The sequence below is a fragment of the Thermobia domestica genome, chromosome 8 (assembly GCF_964235325.1).
Source record: "Thermobia domestica chromosome 8, izTheDome1.hap1.1, whole genome shotgun sequence".
Lineage (NCBI taxonomy): Eukaryota > Metazoa > Arthropoda > Insecta > Zygentoma > Lepismatidae > Thermobia > Thermobia domestica.
Window position 1 is genome coordinate 243,014,968 of NC_137461.1, and position 20,413 is coordinate 243,035,380.

Sequence of the window (20,413 nt, forward strand, 5' to 3'; positions counted from 1 at the left end):
ATATTTTCGTAGAGCTCGTCCCATATTTCGTTTTATTATCCACAACGTGTTGTGTTGGTAGTGTCCCTACTCCCCCCCCCCCCCCATAAGTACGTAACGCTTGCGATCGAGGGTCTTTCTCGCCTATAGATTTTCGTGTTCACTAACACAAATCGAATGACCATTGTTTCGTTCCACATTTCGTGTGACGCCAGAAAAAGTTTCCTTGTCAGTTTAATATTAAGCCTGCTAAGAGCGAACATTTCTTGTTGAAGTTTTTTTTTTTTTTTTTTTTTTTTTTTTTTTTTGCTATGGTTATTCTTGACCTGATGTCTTTGGTGCAGTAAGCGTCTCTCGTCAAAATACTTCTCAGATACTTGAAATTATCGAACTCTTCAACTTACCTTTGTTCTACTGTAACCGGTAAGGGCGCGTTTCCTATGACTTTCGAGTTTTCGATGTTGATTTCCATTCCATATAGTTTCCCAGTGTCATTCATCTTGTCAATACCAGAGTATAATAATTCTGCCAAATTCAAAAGAAAATAATATGAAAACTGTAATTTAAAAAGTAAGGGAACACCATTCCCTACTTTGAAAAATTAGCAAGTGAAAGTTATATAAATTATTTTGTATAAAGTACTAGGAAGATAGAAGGTCGTGGTGGCTCAGTAGGTCCTATTATATCGCTCCCTTCTGGTGGGAGGATTCCTTGGTTTCATCTCAGGCGATGTGTGTTTGCAGTTGACAACATGTCTGTGGGTTTTCTCGAGGTTCTCCCATTTTTTTTTCAATTTTTCGTTCCACTAATTCTTTCACAGTCATTCATCATTATCATTTGTCTTCTTTAACCTATAGGGCATATCTTTGCGACATAAAACTAGAAATTTCAGTTAAATTTGTAGTTAAATGATTGAAGTACATGTAATTTAAAGATAACATTATTAAAAATATTCGAATCTTTTCTTTTCAAGAGGGCAGGCAGTTTCTAAACCTCCTTTCTTTACATTGAAAGTTCTGTTGACGATTGTTTGTGATCACATCACGGGGAAGTGGTTGAACAGTTTGAAATGAATTTTGGGGCATAGTTATTACTTTCCTTGAGTCCAAAATTTATGTAAAAAATACAATATGTTATGAGCCCTGGAAGGTAGAAGGTAACACTTGGTATATAAAGTCCTTATTAAAAATTAAGCGACATACATTTCACCGTTCTTGAAATTTTTCGTTTTTAGAGAGTTAGGGGATCATTTTCTATCATTAGCTTCTTCACATTGAAATTTATACCTACGTAAATCTACGTTGTCTGTTGTTTCTGATCGCATCTCGGGAACACGTAACATCGATTTGAACTTAATTTTCGAACGTGGTACCCACATTAAGATGTTTTTTTTTTATCCTATCACTTTGATTAAAAGGCGTATTCAAAGGGGTAGGGTTTTAAATTTTCTACAAAGGGGTTTTTATCATTGAACTTTTAATAACATACGTGTCCCAGGGAAGCTTCAAATGTTTTTCCATACACCTTTTTTTTTCTCGTACGATTAACGGGCATTTCAGCTAGTCTAAAACACAAAACGCAGCAAAGCGCTCACCTCTGGTGCTAAGACTCCCTAATTCAAGCCCAGGCCATATGAATTTGTAGCAAATAGCATCGTCTCTGTGTGTATTATCGAAGTCTTTTTCATTTCTTCCCACACTATCATTCTACAAATCCTTTCATATAGTAAATATTGCTAAAAAAATATTTATCTCACTAAATGTATATTTATTAATTACACTTAACAATTAATATAAAGGTTCTCAGAAATACGAAGCTAAACTACAAGAATTAATTTCTTACACAAATATATGAAAAATAAATTGCGTATTACTGAGTCAAGAATATGTTTACATTATATAAGAAATTAAAGATTGGTATACACAATGTTCCCATTCTTTTAAAGATGTTTCGCTTACCAAAAACTTTCTTATATATTTACTCTGTCTGTCCGTATATCCGTCTGGGAGACACACAATATCGAGAACTACTTGATGGATCATCATCAATTTTGCCCAGGATGTACAGGAACTAAAATTAGGAATCGAGATGGTTGGTTGAGGTGATCCACCAAGTTGATCCCAAGATATGGATAATCGTGAATGTATTATTCCCATAGGGATATATTTCTATTGGAGTAATTACGAATATCCTTGCTTGGTAGACTGCCCCTATGGCTGTTGTGATGAGCGTGTTAGTATAATCTCAGGATGCAAAATATGAGGTGCGATAAAAAATACGGTGAATAATTTTAATACACTTACACACTTACATGCAATTTGATTTAAAGTCCTTCAAAGTACTGTCTTTACCTAGCAATGTACTTATCCCAACGTTGAATTCATGAGTGGAAGAATTTCTGGAAGGGTGTACAGCTGCTCTGTCGTGGCCCTCTGAATGTCAGAAATGGTGTCAAAATGGTTTTCTTTAAGCGTAGTTTTAATTTTTGGAAGAGGCGCAAATTGCATGGTGCTATGTCCGGAGAGTACAGCGAATGTGGACAGACAGGGATATTTTTTCGGCCAAAATCTCCTGGATAAAAAAAAATGGTGGAATGGCGCGTTTTCGTGATGAAGAACTAAGTCATTTGCCTATTTAATCAGCGGTTAAAATCCTTTTTACGGACCCATGTGAGATGTTTAGTTCTTGGAAAAGCTCTCGAATAGTCATTAGCCTGTTTGATCAAACCTTTGTGCCACTTTTTTCACGTTTTCATATTTTTTTGACGTCGAAAGACGTCTCGATCCTTGCTCGTTTTCAACCGACTCCTTGAATTGCTCATACCACTTGTAAACAGTCTTCAATGCTATTGCTTCATCACCATACACTAATTTTGACATTTCGTGAGCTCCTTTCGCACTATTTTTTGCAGCTTAATACAAAAATTAATGTTTGTGCGTGGCAGACACTCTTAAGAGTCTCTATCACTGCGAAATTAAAATACCGCTAATTTTACAATAATTATGTGATATCTTCAAATAGATAAAAGATAATCGAAAAGTGGATCAAGACCTCCCTAGACGATGTTATTTTGCATGAGGTAACATTATCACGAGTCACCTAGTAGCTTTTCGTTTGCTGGTACTTAGAAACGCGAAAATAAATGCCGATTTTCTAAATGGCTGGAAATCGAAAGCAGATAAATAAGTCGTGATAACGGTATCTCACACAAAATAACACTGTCTAGGGAGCTCTTGTTCCACTTTTCGATTATATTTTTATCTATTTGAAGATATCACATAATTACTGTAAAATTAGCGGTATTTTAATTTCGCAGTGATTCTGCCTCTGGAAACCAACTGACATGTCACAACTCGTTCAAACTCGACATTGACTGTACTAAAGGTTTAGGCTACCGGACTTACTAGTTGAAACAGATACAACACCGATAGGCGACACTGTGCAACTACATTCACCGGACTTTTTGATCACACTTTGTATTAACCTAACATTAAAACGAAACTAAATGTCTTTCTTACTCGACAAAACTAAAAACTTAAATACTTTCTATTTTTAAATAATCATTCATCTTAAAGTGTGCTTAACTTAATTTGATATAAAATACTATTTGTAAGCCTAGGCTTGATAAAATTAATAGTTTGGTAAAAAGTTTGGTTTATTAAAATCCAAGCCATACTCCTTGACGAGGTGTGTGTTGTACTTTGGTTTGTCTGTATGTGTGTATGCCTCTCTACTAAATAATACTTCTTTCCTATAAACTCCAACTTAATATTGACATTTCTCTTTGTTTGTAGGAGACAGAAAATACGAGATCCCAGCAGTGGACCCATTGGATATAGAAAATTTAGTAGTGGATCAAGGAAGTGGGCCAGTGGCTCTCAAAATAGAATTCAATAACGTTCAATTTCTTGGTTTAAGAACTGCAAGATTTACCGGTGCAAGGTTTGTAGTCACTGTAAATTACATTTTAAATTAATTCTACACCATAAAGCAGTTTTCTGTTGTTGATGATGAAATTAAGAAATAGAAGTAAGAATAAATTCAATAGGTTCCATGGAATATAATGGATTAGAATGAATAATTTCCCTGATAGTCTATATAGACAAAGTTTAGTCCTTAACCTTAGGAAGACCGTCTAATGCTTTTAGTTTTGGTCCTCATATTATAATCTTAGTCTTAATGCTTTTAGTCTTAGTCTTAATGCTTTCAGTCTCAAGAACTATTTTCCTGATATCCAGAAAAAAACTTTAACCCTTAATCTTAGGAAGACCGCCCAATGCTTTTAGTTTTCATCCTCACACTGTAATCTTAATCCTAATGCTTTTAGTCTTAGTGTCAGTGTTTTTTGTCTCTTGAACTCCTTCCCTAATGTCCAGAAAACCTTCAGCCCTTAACCTTAGGAAGACCACCTAATGCTTCTAGTCTTAGTCTTCATACTACAGTCTTAATCCCAATGCTTTTAGTCTCTAGTGCCAATGCTTTTAGTTTTAACCTCAATACTTTTACTCTCAATGCTTGCATTTCATAAAAGGATTGTGCTTAAAATACTTTTACGGTTATTATTTATTTTTTTGTTATTTATCAGATTCAAAGTATATCATAGTTAACCAGTGTGAAACAAGTAAATTACGAATATCTCCTTGATGTTATATTGTGCATGTTAATATCAAAGCATTTTTGTTGTATAGCGGAATAGGATATATATTTTAGTAGAGACTATTAGTTATTAATTTATTTTACAACAAAACGATAACGATAACGTCTGTGAAAATATTGTATTGTCATTGCTTTTACACATCTGTACAAAATTTCAGACTTCCAGATAATATGCAAGTGCGTGAAATTTAAGGATGGTTTAAAAGGACAAGTTTTGCCGATAGATGGTACTACAGTCTTCGTATCTTTCCCATGTATTTTTTACCTTTCACGAAAATTTACAATTTTTCTTACAAGTTTCAAAATAGAGACTCCACAAATTTTTAGACAAGGAACTTCATAACCTATTAAAGGGAACAATCCGTGCCGATTTTTTATTTAGAATTTTCTTCATTGTTGAAATGGCTTGATTGTTGAAATGGATACCCAAACTTTTAACAATGGAACTGTTTTAACTGTGAAGAATATTCTAAATAAAAAATCACCACGGATTGTTCCCTTTAATAGGTTATGAAGTTCCTTCTCTAAAAATTTGAAGTCTCTAGGTTGAAATTTGTAAGAGAAATTGTAAATTTTCGTGAAAGGTAAAAAATACATGGGAAAGATACGAAGACTGTAGTGCCATCTATCGGCAAAACTTGTCCCTTTACACTAACGTTAATTGCTAAATTTATTCCTAACAAATAGCACACCAACCTAATACACTGACGTGAGTGTTCACTGAATTGCAACCACCTACCAAATATTTTGGTGGTCCACTTTTGCTTGAATTACAGCCTGACATAGCGTGACATAGATTCTGCAAATTTCTGATATGTTTCCACGGGGGATTGGACACTATATATTATTCCTGATGACATCCCACAATGAGCCTACAAATGTCTTTGCAGGAGTCACCCCGCGAAGAGCTCGTTCCACAACATCCGTTAGATGTTCTTTAGGATTAAGATCCGGCGAGTTAGGAGGCAAATTCACATGCTGCAGCTCCATGGAATGTTCCTCAAGTAAGCAAGTACAGCTCTGGCTCGGTAGCACCCGTTGTCCTGGAAAATGACGTGTCCCGTGTGGGCAGACATGTTGCATTGCAAGGTGTGCATGTTCCCCTACGTCTGCAGATATACAACGAATGTCACATTGAAGTCCATGCACACTAACAGTCCCAGTACATGCCGACAGAAGTATCCCAAACCCATACAGCCGCCTCCACCTCCCTGTATAGTACGTACAATGCACGAGAGGTTCATAGATCCGTTCTGTTGGCTCCACAGACGCACGCGTCCGTCCGAATAGTGTAAAGCACACCATGATTCATCGGACCAACACACCTTCTTCCAAATATCCACCGTCTAATTAGTGTGCTCCTGCGCACAAGCACGACAAAGTCGAGTAGTGAGAAGTGATGGGTGACGAGTGGATCGTCTGCTGAGAAACCTCGTGTGTGTTAGTGCACGCCACATAGTTGCGTGGGATGTGAATGTTGTGCATCCGCTATTGTATTGGTCACTTAATTCCCGGACACTGATGGTGTGTTTGGCTGTCACAAGCCGTTTGACGCGTCACTTGCCCCGCGATGTTATCTTCCGTACGTCCTGCAATTCCGTCTCTTTGAGACCTTATCCCATTTTCTTCCACTCCTTGTACAGCGGGGACACTTCTAAATGGTACAGCCATATGGAGATTTACGGCAAGAGTGCTCCACCAGTTGAGTCCAAAGTATTTGCTGGAAGTATTGCAACCGAATTAACTTTAAAAGAAGGCGGGTGGCATAATCGCCAGGCAATGAAAATTCCCGTACACTTGGGTGAAATTCCCACTACCGTCTACAGCATCATTTCTCCAAAATAAAATGAATCTTATACGTGTAGTTCTTATGCCAAATATACTATTTGTTATTCGTCCTATTCGTGAAGATAAAGTGCAACAACAAATAAAAGCCCAATCCTGTTGCTGTTGGAATGAACTCTCTTTAAGTCGTTTGATCTGAAATGACTTTACAGAACCTAAATAAATATTCTGTCACTTCAGGGGGGGGGGGGTAGGAAGAGCAAAAGCTCCCTCCTACAGTATGAAAACATATACTTTTAATCAAATGCTTAGCGAGAGTGAACCCATTGGTATAGCGCTTTTATGATTTGAAATCTTGCTCCCAAACCATCTTTTGTCATAACTGACAACATAGGAGAACGGGAGATGCAAATATGATGAAGGAGAAATACACTCACATGTGCAAATTCAGAATTGGAGACAAAATGATCGGATAGCATCCATATTTTGTCGAAAATTTTGATTTTGTAAGTAGACATGTAAAAGCTCACCCGAACTTGAGAGCATCCCATTACCAATTGCTGAATTCAAGTGGAGAACTCAGTTGAGAGCATCAGATGATTACGGAGGGAGAGAAACATCTTAAGATATGGGGAACGAACAATGGAAAAAAATACCAACTTGCCTCGACCGGACTCGAACCCTAAACCCCATAATTACGAAGCCACGCCTTTGCTCACTCATCCACAGAGCCACACAGAGTGCCACGGTCATACGTCAGGAAAAGCGTTCGTTACGACCAGTGATTTGTTTGTAGGGGGAAGCTAGGGAAATTCCCCGTCTCTAGTTTTTCTTTCCTTGGCACTAACTTAATTACTGTTGTCCCAGCCTGAGAAGAATATTTTCCACCACTCTAGAAAATTTCCTAACAATTTGCATACATTTTAAGCAACATAAAACATTTATTCATCGCTGTTCTGCATAATTATAATTACACAAAGGAATTATTTCCAATTCTATGAATTCCCGTACCAGGTAAACAGAAGTACTGAGTATGAAATTCTATATCTCGCGAATAGTTTTGCAGAAAATACCTAAGCTAAATTTTCTATTGGGAACAGGGAGAAGCACACACGCGGGGCTTAGGAAGCAGATTGCGCCCATAAGATTTGTTTTGGTCAGTAAGGGACATAAATTTACATTCAAATGGCAAAATCACACGTTTAATTATGCTATAATTTTACTTTTAAGAACTCCAAATGCGTAGAACGAAGGCATTCTTTTTTGCTTGGAAGAATAAAATTATGGCTGAAGGTACTACACATTCCTTGCTACCGTATCGCGATTTAATTAAATGTTTTAAAAGTTTTTAAAGCTCAATCCCTAACCAAATTGATAACTACATGATCTATCTCTTTGCAGTTCACTTAAAACACTATAGAAATATCGTAAAACTTAATAAAAGGAAAAAAAGTTATTTCACAGCGTGAAGCTTACGATTAGTACCATATACTTATAGCGTAGATTGTTCGTATATCTTCTTTCATAGCTCATTGGATCCGTATAGAATTCCCATTCCTGCGACCCGTGTTCGAATCTCCGCGTCGCTGTTTTTTATTTTTATTTTATTATTGATCAGGTAGGACTCCAGTAGAAAGAAACATATGGTTACAGTTCAAGGTGTGATTCGATATTCTGCAAGTATTTATTTATTTTTTTCTTGTCAAGCGAAAAATTGAACTAGAATTTTACATGCGTAAAACTTCTAAATTTGACTGTTAATAAGAACTATGAATAAGATTACAGCTCAAAATAAATTGAATTCACTTCAATTGTAGTCCATAATTAGCTATGGTCAAGGAAATGGATTTAAACTGTTTTGTGTATGATCAGCACATTGACTTCGATCATCCCTATTTCTGGAACTAAATATCACTAATTTTTTTTTCGTTTATATATATATAAAATTCTCACCCTTTAGTCCTTAACAAAACAGAGATTATTGTTCAAACTGTCACTATGGGATTACATTTCATTATATAAAGAAATTAAACTAATTATATATATATATATATATATATATATATATATATATATATATATATATCTTATATATATATATATATATATATATATATATATATCTTATATATATATATATATATATATATATATATATATATATATATATATATATATATATATATATATATATATATATATATATATATATATTTAAAAATATCGAAAATAATATGACAAATATTATGAACAATTTTTAAATCAACCAATCTAAAGCCGGATCTTTATTCAAAAAGTATTTTCTCCTTTACATATATTTCAGGGAGAACATTTAACGTCAACTTTTTATTAGCAAATGTAGCAACTGATCCAATTGAATAATGCTAAAAATAGCCTACTTCGCTTGCTAGAACTTATCTTTGGTAGAAGTTCATACATCAAATCTTTTTTTTTTGTGTTTCTTGTTTTTTTTTGGGGGGGGGTTCTTAGGTTTCTGAATACTTCGGAAGATTTTAACAGAATCCTTGTAATTATACATTTATGTTTGCTCTGTTTGATATGAAAAAAATATTTCTTATGAAGAAAATGGTCTGCAGAGCTCTTTGTAGAATGTCTGTTATTAGTTGTAGTAGTTGGTTTTACTTTAGCGTCCCATTCAGCAGCGAGGCTATATGAGACATGGACTTACAGCTTAACGTGGGATCCGAAACCATAGGCTTCTACTGAGAATCGAGCTCTTTTTAGGGAAAATATCTAACCACAGTCAGTTCCTACCCGTTGGGGTTAGAACATACCCTATTATTATACTGGTATTTGGAAGCAGTGATAATTGGTTACGGATTTCGTGACCTGGAACAGACCTGGATACAACGACACGTCGTGATACGCACGATGAAATTGTATGATACTGTTAAATATTAAAGTTAATGCATCATTTTTATATCAATAAATAACTTAAATAAAAAAGACAGTAACAATACTATTAACGTATATCTACATAGTATATACATTAAAAATACGTTGTCTATTATAGCGAAAAATGGCTGAACCGTTTGAAATGAATTTTATTGACATAGTTAACCTCTAGCTTGGACTAGGTTGTTGAGATCTTGCTCGGGAGAGTACTCCCGGTAGTAGTAACTAAATACACGATTCTGATTGGTTGGCGTTATCCGTATCTTGCTAAATAGCCTATATAACAGAAATCATACGGTTGTTGCTATCGGTCCTCGTGGCCGTGTGCGCTAGCGTTGTAGGCTGGTAACAAGAATTGCTTTTGGCGTGAGTTCAAACCCGGCCGAAGGAAATTTATATATTTTTTTAAATCGTTCATAACACTTTTTTCAATAAAATATGATGAAAAAGTACTCAAAAAGGAGATTTGCTTACTTTTGGGGAGATAAGTAGTAGTGGTAGTAGTAGTACAGCAGAAGCGAAGATATATATATAACTTTCCATGAAATCATGAAAATAAAAAAATGACTTCCAACTCTATTCAGAAAGTAGGTATATTGGCACGTGTCGAACCGAGTTGTTTGCTACGCGACGTTATGCCTTCAGGCAAACTTCTGGCTATCGACTAGGTAAGTCTTAAGGGCCACTATGAAGAAAGAAAGAAAGAAAGAAAGAAAGAAAGAAAGAAAAAGGTATGCTTATTTCATGGGGAGAACAAAATATAATAGTCTATCTGCTCCTTGACATTAAGTGTTTGAAACCAATGCTGTTATGAATATCCATTTTTCTAATTTCCTTAGGAGACTAAAGAGAAACGTTAATTCTCCTTTATATGAAAGAAAAATATATATCTCATATATCACACAGATAACGAAATAAAATAGCATATTTATCTACGCCTTGGTGTTAAGTGCTTTAAAATTGTTCAGAATATTTTCCTTATTCCCATAATAAAAAGAAAAAAATGAGAATTGTTAATTCCCATAGAAGAAGAAAGAAAAATATAATTATATTTATTAAACAAAAAGAATAAAATAAAATATATTTAAAATATATTAAAATAAAATATAACTAAACTACGTAAAACATTTACTCCGAATAGTCTCTAAGTAATTTGTAGAAAATTGTCAGAAATAATGAGCATAAACTATCAGGTCTAGTTCTAAAAGTGTAGCAAGTGATTGTTCTAAACTCAAGTAGAATATTCACTCTGCTTCATTTAAATAATAGTCATTTTACAAAAATAATGATCTTTTGGCTGTATCGTAAATATTTTAGTGAATAAATAAATAAAATACATATGTATAATTTAATAATCGCAACTGGATAGCTGATTCTGTGGGTGAAGATAATGAATATTACTACAAACTGTTACAAAGGTGGGGGCCGCAGTGGCCCAGTGGAAGCCGGTGGGTGTAGCTAAGCAGCCTGTAGTGTTGTCAACGGCTCGGCTCACGACTCAGTCACCTCAACATACCGAGCCGGTTCGAGATCCATAAAAGTGATTAGATGCTAATACAATACGAAGTATATGTTCTATAAGCCTTTCCCACAATTCTACTGCTTGGGGCTGAAATCAGTCAATACTGAGGAAGTTAATTATTCGTCCCTGATTGAAAACTGTTCCGCGAAGACATCTTTAAACAAATCCCATTTTTATGGAACATAGTGAAATTGATCAAAGACAAGCGCTACAATTCGACTCAACTGACATTTGTGTGTATGTGCGACCGTTTGCCTGTTTCACAACTATCTTTTATTGTTTTGGTTTCATTTTAATGAAAATTGGCTTATGGTTTCAACTAATAATCCTATTGTTTTGGATTTAACTCTATCAAGAATAAGGGGTGAAAGCTAAAACACTCACCCTTTGCACATTCACATATATAACAATTTTGTGTTATAGGCAAAACAACTGAAGATCATTTGATTAGACAAAACATAGGCTATTTTTACTTTAGGCCATCCGCATCATTCGAATTTGTTGCGGGTGAAATTGGCAATGGATAAGCGCGTAAAAGAGACCAAGTTCCTCTGAACTTCGAAACTTGGTTATTTAAATATTATAATAAAATATGTTTAAAAATAACTTCCACCATATTGAGTCAATTTGATTCAAGATGGCGTATATTTTCTTTGGAGCTTCTCGATCATCCCTATTAAACGAAGTCAATTGGGGTCAAGAGAAAAATGAAATTAATTTGTTATTGGGAAACAGTAATGAAACTAGATAAGAATTTCATTACCTGGATCCGGTATGACCTAACAAACCTGAAGATGATGGAAATGAAAGTGTCTAGGACACAGTTAAAGAAGCCCTAACCGTTCCTGTTGATCTAGTGGGTAGCGTGTGCGCCTGTGGTTCGTGTAGTCTGGGATTTGATTTTCGTTAGGGGGTCATTAAAACTTTACTTCAAGAAACATTAGTTTCGTTGATGATCCGTCTCCTTTAGCCTAAAGGACTTTATCGTGGAACGTGAAACTAATTTTTCATTAATGTTCATTTTTAAGTTTTAAATGGAATTATAACAACACGATTCTGCTTTCTCTTCTTACTAAATTTATATTTGCCTTTCTTGTTTGATGAGTGCGTCTGTGTGTGTCAAAACATTGCACTGAAAGATAACTGCAAGGTCTGTAAGAGTATAAGCGCTTGAGAATAACAGAAAAGATAAGTTATTTGATTTTAAGGGATTGTCAAAATTCAATCAAGCGAGCCAGTAAAATTTGTCTTGTAGAATGTACGGGGTGGGGAACGGGGGTTATTGCTACACGATCCTAATTAAATGGTCAAAGCAAGGAAGTAATTTAACTGTTTACAATGAATTTTGAACATGCGTAGTTAACACGTGGATTGACTGGAATAGCTTTTATCATTCGCTGTTTTTCTGGGAGAGGAAAGGGGCTTAAATATTTCCCAAATAACATTTTCGTACACTTATTCTTCTCGTATGGAGAATGGAAATTGTAATTAGTTGGTTGATAATTTTTAAACTGATGTGAACAGTGAAAACGTGCTTTGAATATCCAGACGAATGCAACTATGTGTCTAATTATTTTTACATATTTATTTTTAAACTCTGGGTTTACAGTTATACTCAGTCAATAATTTTAAATTAATTGTTGATTCTATTTCATGAGTTTTAGAATATATTTAACTATTAGAGATGCGCACGAGACAAGATTTGAAGCTGTCTCGTCTCGAAAATGTGCTGTAAAAGTGATGTCTCGACTCGAAAAACGTATATTTTTCTATTGGAAGAGCTGTGTCTCGACTCTAATTTTCTCAGGAAAATTCTGTCTCGACTCGACTCGTGCGCATCACTATTAACTACTTAGCCAAGCTTATATTAGGGACCCATAGGCCCAATTTTTAGAAGCTAAAAATCTGAAATTTAATTTTAAGTCACGATGCTTCTGTGAGAAATCAACTTTTATATCCAGCATTGTGATTCTCATTGTGGCTTTTTTAATTGCAACGCATCACGGATCACACCAATCACTTTCTCATAATACTATGAGCTCTAAGACTGATGGGTTGAATGGTTAGAATTTTAACTTAATTTGCAGCACCGAGACTATATGATACATGGGCTTACAGCCTAACGTGTTGTCCCAAACCAGATAAACTCACACTGGAAATCGAACCCAGGTCTTCCGCACCGAACACTAAGACAGAGCGTACTTCCATTTTTTCATTTATCGTTGCATAATCATAAAATGTTACATTTCCTCTGGATCTGACACGAACTTTTCCAGGTATAATACAAGGTTCCAGGACACATACGGCCTTTAATGATAATAACGCTAGTTTATTAACCATATTTTGGTTAAATACAGGACATGGTTTATTTTTCCAACATGCTTAAAGATCTAATAGACTGACGCGGATAGCTCATATTTTTTTCTTTCCTCTCTCTGTTTTCACAAACAGACCAATATTTCATTGACATAATGTGTCAGAACTTAGTAGAAGAAGCAAAATGCTTCACTTCACAGGTAAACCAAAGACAAGACACGCATTTCAAACGACCTTCAGGCGATATTGCTTTGTCTTTCTTTGCCTCTAGCGTTTATTGATGATTCATTGAATAAGTAGTTGCTTACTACTGAAGTAAATTTCAATGGGTGAACAGCAGGGTGGATTGATTTAAATCAGTCTGATTTAAATCACGAATTTAATCAAGATTTAAATCACTTGATTTTTTTAATAAAAGTCGTTGGTTTAAATCAAAATCCGAAATAAATTAAAGTGAAAATAAGTAAAATCCCGTTTCTGTTCTGTTATTTCGATTATGAAAGATAATAAGAAAATACAATGAGACTCAAATTATGTAAGCACAATATGAAAACGAGTATCATGCAGAGGATGATTAGAGAAAATCCCGTTTTGAATGGGTAACGGGTAAATCCTGCTTTCTTCTCTTTGTAACATAGGGTTTTTAAATCGTTAAAACTATTCCAACGGAGAAATCATCATGAAAATTTAAGACGAAAGTTCTTTTGTGCCCACGTCTATTTGTTTGTTTTCAGGTAATAGGGTCGTATTTAGGAAAGCTCGATCCCCTCTGCGAAAAAAAAAAATAAATAAAAAATAATAGAGTTTAAAACTTCAGGGGAAATTTATGTACTAAATACATAGAAGTTATTCGGGATCGTAATACGGCAAATTTTGGATGCGTTAAAAAAATAATAATTCTTTTGATAAAGTGAATACTTTCAAATATCTAAGATCAATATTAACAGACGAAAACGATATTCACGAAGAAATTAAATGTCGACTAAAAGCAAGGAATTCGTGTTATTATTTAGTTCAAAATCTCTTGTCGTCGCAAATTCTGTCGAGAAATTTGAAGCTTAAAATATATAAAACGATAATCATGCCTGTTGCTCTGTATGGTTGCGAAACATGGTCGCTTGCTATGAGGGAAGAGCATAGACTGAAAGTATTGGAGAACAAGATCCTCAGACGAATATTCGGACCTAAAAGGAACGGGAATGGGGAATGGTGGAAACTTCATAACGAGGAACTACATAATTTGTACGGTTTATCAAACATTGTTAGGGTCATCAAGTCTAGGAGACTCAGGTGGGCAGGTCATGTAACCAGGATGGAAAAAAGTAGGAACGCTTTCAAAGTCTTAACTGGAAGACCAATCAGAAAACGACCATTAGGAAGACCTAGGCGCAGATGGAAGGACAACTTTTAGATGGATTTCGCAGATATAGGAATACAAAGTAGAAAATGGATCCAGTTGGCTAAGGATAGAAGTCAGGGAAAGCTTTTGTGAACGTGGAATTGATCCTGTGGGTTCCATATGCCAGAGAGTTAGTTAATTTTAGGCGAAATTTATGGACTTTATATGTATTTCGTGCGGCTAGCTAGTTTCGATTTTTTTTTTAATATGGCCCTGCCAAACATCAGTAACTTTCGCGAAAAGAAAAGTGTCATATTGATAAACGTTGCTGTAAGCTTTTTTCCTTAATGCTTGAGACACATTGTTTGGGATTGAAATAGGTAAACGATTGGGGATTAATTCAAAATTAAATCCCAATACTTCCACCTAAATGACATAATTAACATTTAATCCTAATTTCTAATGTCTTTTCTGCAGTTCGCGACTTGTATTATACGAGGAGAAAGTTTTGATATAAATAAAAAAATCGATTTAAATTTTAAAAAATCAAAAATGATATATTTTTTAAAAATCATGATTTTTTTTCACCCTGGTCAACAGTCTCACACCCAAAAACAAATAAAAAGATCCACACTCGTCATATTATTTTCTCAAAAATAGAAAAAGAGTTTAGTTAGAGTTATATTTATATTTGCGGGTAGTAACTTGTTTCTTTACAAAAATAAAATTAATAATACCCACAATGAACATGCATCAATAAATAAATCAACCCATAATATTACTCTGATCCTTATTACATGCCTTCACATTCATACATCCTGTGGATTATTTCGTTTGTGATTCCAGTATCAGCAAAAGTGCCTAGAACTAAAGTAGTGTCTGTGTTGAGAGACAAAGCTGTTGAACTAGGATGTTCACATAAGACAGTAAGGCAACGGTTTACTGCGGCTGGACTCCATCACGCACAACCAGCTATGAGAACTATTTTGACAGATTACCACAAGGAAAGGCGTTCAGAATGGGCTAAGAAGAACGTGAGTCTTTCACAAGCCTATTGGGATCTCGTCATCTGGTCTGATGAGAAGGTGTTCCTCTCTGATCTGCAACCGAGAATGATATTATACAGGCCACGCGGGACACGATACTTCCACAACATGTCATTCGCACCGAACATTCAAGACGAGTTTCAGCTCATTTTTGGGGCTATATGACAGCTGAAGGTCCGCGCGAGATTATTCCTGTTCCTGGACGAATGACTAGTGCGACTTATATCCAAGTACTGGAGGATACACTGCTTCCGTCTCTACACGAAAAATTTCCAGAACAAGAGGAATTCGTGTTTATGGAAGACAACAGCGGTGTTCATACCTCGACGCAAACTCAAGCATGGTTGGAAGATCATCCAGAGCTAATATGTATAGAATGGCTTCCTCGATCGCCAGACCTTAACCCCATAGAACATCTTTGGGCCTTAATGGTTCAAGAATGGAAAGAACGTCAACAAGACCGTAACAAAGGAATTCTTGAGGCACATGTAATAGAACTCTGGAATAATATCCAACAACATCCAACTATATTCTCGAATCTTGTAGCTAGTATACCTAATCGTTTGGGTGACGTTATAGAAGCAGAAGGTGACTAGACAAAATACTAGAATTCTTTCATTTCCAAATATTTGCCTTTTATTGATCTTTTCTTCTTTTGTTCAATGGTAAAGAACTTATACATTTCATTTTTGTTCTCAATTAACCTAAAAGACATTTGAAGCTGGATTAAATGTCTTAGGTTTTCTTCATCAAATTCAACTTTGATTTTATTTTTATCCCAATTAATGTTCAAGAGACCTTTGGAGCTAAAGTTAAATATTTTATTTCGTTTTTAGAAAAATTAGTTTTAATTTTATTTTTTTCCTAATTAACCCATTAGTGCCCAGAATTTCCCACTGGTATTTTGAAAAGTTTTTTTCGCATTTTGGTCTTAATAGTACTCTAAAATAGATATTAGAATATTTTTGAAAAATATTTATTTTTTCTTGTTTTTTTAGCCCGGCAACTTAACTTGCCAACAGGCATATACATATTAAAAAAGGGAAAATTTTCAAAAGTTACAATTTTTAAGGAGAAAATACACTGGAAAATCATACCTATTAAAATCAAATCAATCCTTCCTTTACAGACCTTCAATCCTTCCTTCTGTAGTATTTCAAATCAATCCAGTTGAGTCTTTCTCTTCAAAACACATTGTACCCAAAAAACAGTGCTAACCTCGCATTAATATATTATACAAAGAAAATGCAAGAATGCTATAACGAAACAGACTCCAAAATTATTTTACGGTTAAAACCAGCAATGCCAATAAATGAGTTTTTGCGCTATGACGAAAAATTGCCGTGGCAACTTAAGTTGCCAAGGGGCAGCAATGGGTTAATGCCCAAAAAACATTTGGGGCTAGAATTATATATTTTATTTCTTCTTTACAAAATAACGTTTTTTCACACTACTTGTGCTGTGTGTTAAAGAAGCGAGCGGATTTCGTTTCAACTTTTACATTTACATTATCTTTCTCTTCATCAGTTTCAGTCCCTACCAACAATAGTAGTTCTTACACTTTCAAAAAAAAAAAAAAAAAAAAAGTTGCTTCATGAAATCAGGTTTAACAAAAGCACAGAAGTTATCGTAAAATGTAATCTTGAAATTGGCTTAATTTTCCCAACTCTCATGCATAACAGCATAAACAATAGACCTAACTACAGCCTGAAAGAAAACATACCTACTATTTCATGAAAAATGGGAACTTTGGAGAAAAAATGCTAACAGTTTCTCGAAATGAAATTAATTCACCTTTTTTTCCCTCCAACTTCAACTCAAAACAATAACTTTATGCCTCTAATTTCAAACAAAACACATTATGTTTCACAAAACTAATTTACACGAAATATTTCGTGTTACATGACAAGAGGAATGAAATTTACTCCTTTATTATTGGCCAAATATAATTCCAAACAGCGGAGTTAATTGGGAACCTACAAAACAATATTTGGAATTTTGTAAAGGAACATGATTGGGAGGGGGCGATTGGTCATTCTTGACTGATTTTACCCCTAAAAGTGTGGCTAGTTCATAAACTCCAAATTACATTTGCACTATATTCTTTAAAAATTAAACACTTTTTACAGAAGTTATACTGGATCTTTTTTAAACGGCAGGGTAAAGTAATTCAACCTCTAATTCTCGATAGCCGGCGTACTTACGTCTCCTCCCACATTATCATTCCATCAAGTCTACCATCATAATTCACATCCCTCAATCATCGTCCCCCTTAGTCTACAGGGCATAATCTTTGGACGCTTGACAAGAAAAAAATAAATAAATTCTTGCAGAATATCGAATCACACCTTGAACTGTAACCATATGTTTCTTTCTACTGGAGTCCTACCTGATCAATAATAAAATAAAAATAAAAAACAGCGACGCGGAGATTCGAACACGGGTCGCAGGAATGGGAATTCTATACGGATCCAATGAGCTATGAAAGAAGATATACGAACAATCTACGCTATAAGTATATGGTACTAATCGTAAGCTTCACGCTGTGAAATAACTTTTTTTCCTTTTATTAAGTTTTACGATATTTCTATAGTGTTTTAAGTGAACTGCAAAGAGATAGATCATGTAGTTATCAATTTGGTTAGGGATTGAGCTTTAAAAACTTTTAAAACATTTAATTAAATCGCGATACGGTAGCAAGGAATGTGTAGTACCTTCAGCCATAATTTTATTCTTCCAAGCAAAAAAGAATGCCTTCGTTCTACGCATTTGGAGTTCTTAAAAGTAAAATTATAGCATAATTAAACGTGTGATTTTGCCATTTGAATGTAAATTTATGTCCCTTACTGACCAAAACAAATCTTATGGGCGCAATCTGCTTCCTAAGCCCCGCGTGTGTGCTTCTCCCTGTTCCCAATAGAAAATTTAGCTTAGGTATTTTCTGCAAAACTATTCGCGAGATATAGAATTTCATACTCAGTACTTCTGTTTACCTGGTACGGGAATTCATAGAATTGGAAATAATTCCTTTGTGTAATTATAATTATGCAGAACAGCGATGAATAAATGTTTTATGTTGCTTAAAATGTATGCAAATTGTTAGGAAATTTTCTAGAGTGGTGGAAAATATTCTTCTCAGGCTGGGACAACAGTAATTAAGTTAGTGCCAAGGAAAGAAAAACTAGAGACGGGGAATTTCCCTAGCTTCCCCCTACAAACAAATCACTGGTCGTAACGAACGCTTTTCCTGACGTATGACCGTGGCACTCTGTGTGGCTCTGTGTCATTCGTGCTCGTGCTTTCGAGCAGTTCAGATCGCAAAGCCTGCTGGGAGCATACTTCATACGATTGTCACCCATTGGTAGTGTGGTGAACTGAGTGGCATCTTGTTTTGCCTATTTAGGCTCGTACGTTTAATATTTGTGGTGATTCCAATTTCTGTGTCTAGAGACTTTGAGCGTCATGTCTTATAAGAAAGAATTACAATACAAATTCATGTTCGATAAGCGTTATCGAAGTTCTCGACCTAATTCCAGTCAAGTGTACCAATGGCTGTTGGAGAAGTTTCCTCGCCTGTTTGACCAGATTTGTGCTCTTCAACTTCATGAAGAAACTTTTAGTATTTATATTAAGTTTAAATCAATCAAAGATTATGACCAGTTTGCCTCGACAGTGCCTGAGACTGTGAACTTTACTCACATGGACGGAAACGTAAGTACCGTAAGGATTTTACCCGCCGAGGACCCTGTGAAATTGGTGAGAGTTTATGATTTTCCATTGGAAGCTCCAGTACAATTATTGGAAGAACATTTTCGTGCCTATGGATTGGTAAGGCGAGTAGAACGACAGTATTGGGCGGCACCGTTTCCTACAGGCATTGACAGTGGTGTGCGGGTCATACATATTGAGCTAACTAAGCATATTCCCTCTAGATTGATCGTCCAAGGTTACAAAGTGAATGTTTCATATGAAGGTCAGCCAATTACTTGTTTTTTTTGCCAGAGCACGTCGCATACCGTCTCTAATTGTCATTTGAAGAAGAAAAATAATACTATGGGGGGGAAACCGACCCCGCCGCCAGTGGTAATGACTGAATTGGGGAAGGTATGGCGATCTAATCCACTTCCGGCTTCTTCCGTTCATGTAAGTGACGAACCAAGTTTATCTAAGACTGGGTTTGCAAAGGATAACAGTGTTCCCGATGAGTCTCAGTTTCCTGCTTTACCAACGAGTTCCGTCGCGCCTTTACCATTGCCAACCATGTCGTCAGTTTTGGAGGAGAAAAAAATCTTGGTGTCTGAGCAACAGCCCTCCGAGTCGTCTCTGGTCTCTACGATACATTCGGAGAATCTCAAGAATGTAGATGTGCCCATGTGTCCAAGTGACCCCCTCCCCCCCTCGCAGGGTCTTGATCCTCTTAGCAATTCCGTTATCTCACCCAGTGCTACGATGATTGCCGTTGATCCGGCTTCCCAACAAAAACGCCGAAGGGTATCTAGATCGACTACAAAAAAGAAAGAACAGACAGCTGTTGTTGGTGCTTCTCAAGGTACAATACAGTCCAAGTCACGTGATCACAGCCTCAAAAGCCGTGCTACCTCCGATTCCGAGATATAGCGTGCCTGCATTGTGTGTTTTTTCTTCTTTTTTGCGCCTTCAGTTCACGAGTGTTTTTTAGTTGCATTGAGCTGTGTGTTTCGCACGGTGAAGCTTTCTTTTTCCAGTTTTTATGTGTTATACATTTCTTGTCTACTGCAGTGTCTTTTTATGGGAGATACAAGTAAGTTTTTGTTTGTATTGCTGTTAGTGTTTTTGTGTGGAAGTATGGCGCAGATCAATGCTTTTACTTTAATT

General features: G+C 35.5%; 1 protein-coding gene across 2 annotated transcripts in view; it reads left to right on the forward strand.

Moving 5' to 3' along the window:
• LOC145693511 (protein takeout-like) overlaps positions 1 to 20,413 on the forward strand; it is a 287,051-nt gene that overhangs the window by 245,247 nt on the left and 21,391 nt on the right. For both annotated transcript variants that reach the window (XM_081769580.1, XM_081769579.1), the window contains exon 3: positions 3,774 to 3,921. In XM_081769580.1, the coding sequence (XP_081625706.1) occupies positions 3,774 to 3,921 (148 nt within the window). The remainder of the gene's footprint in view (positions 1 to 3,773; positions 3,922 to 20,413) is intronic.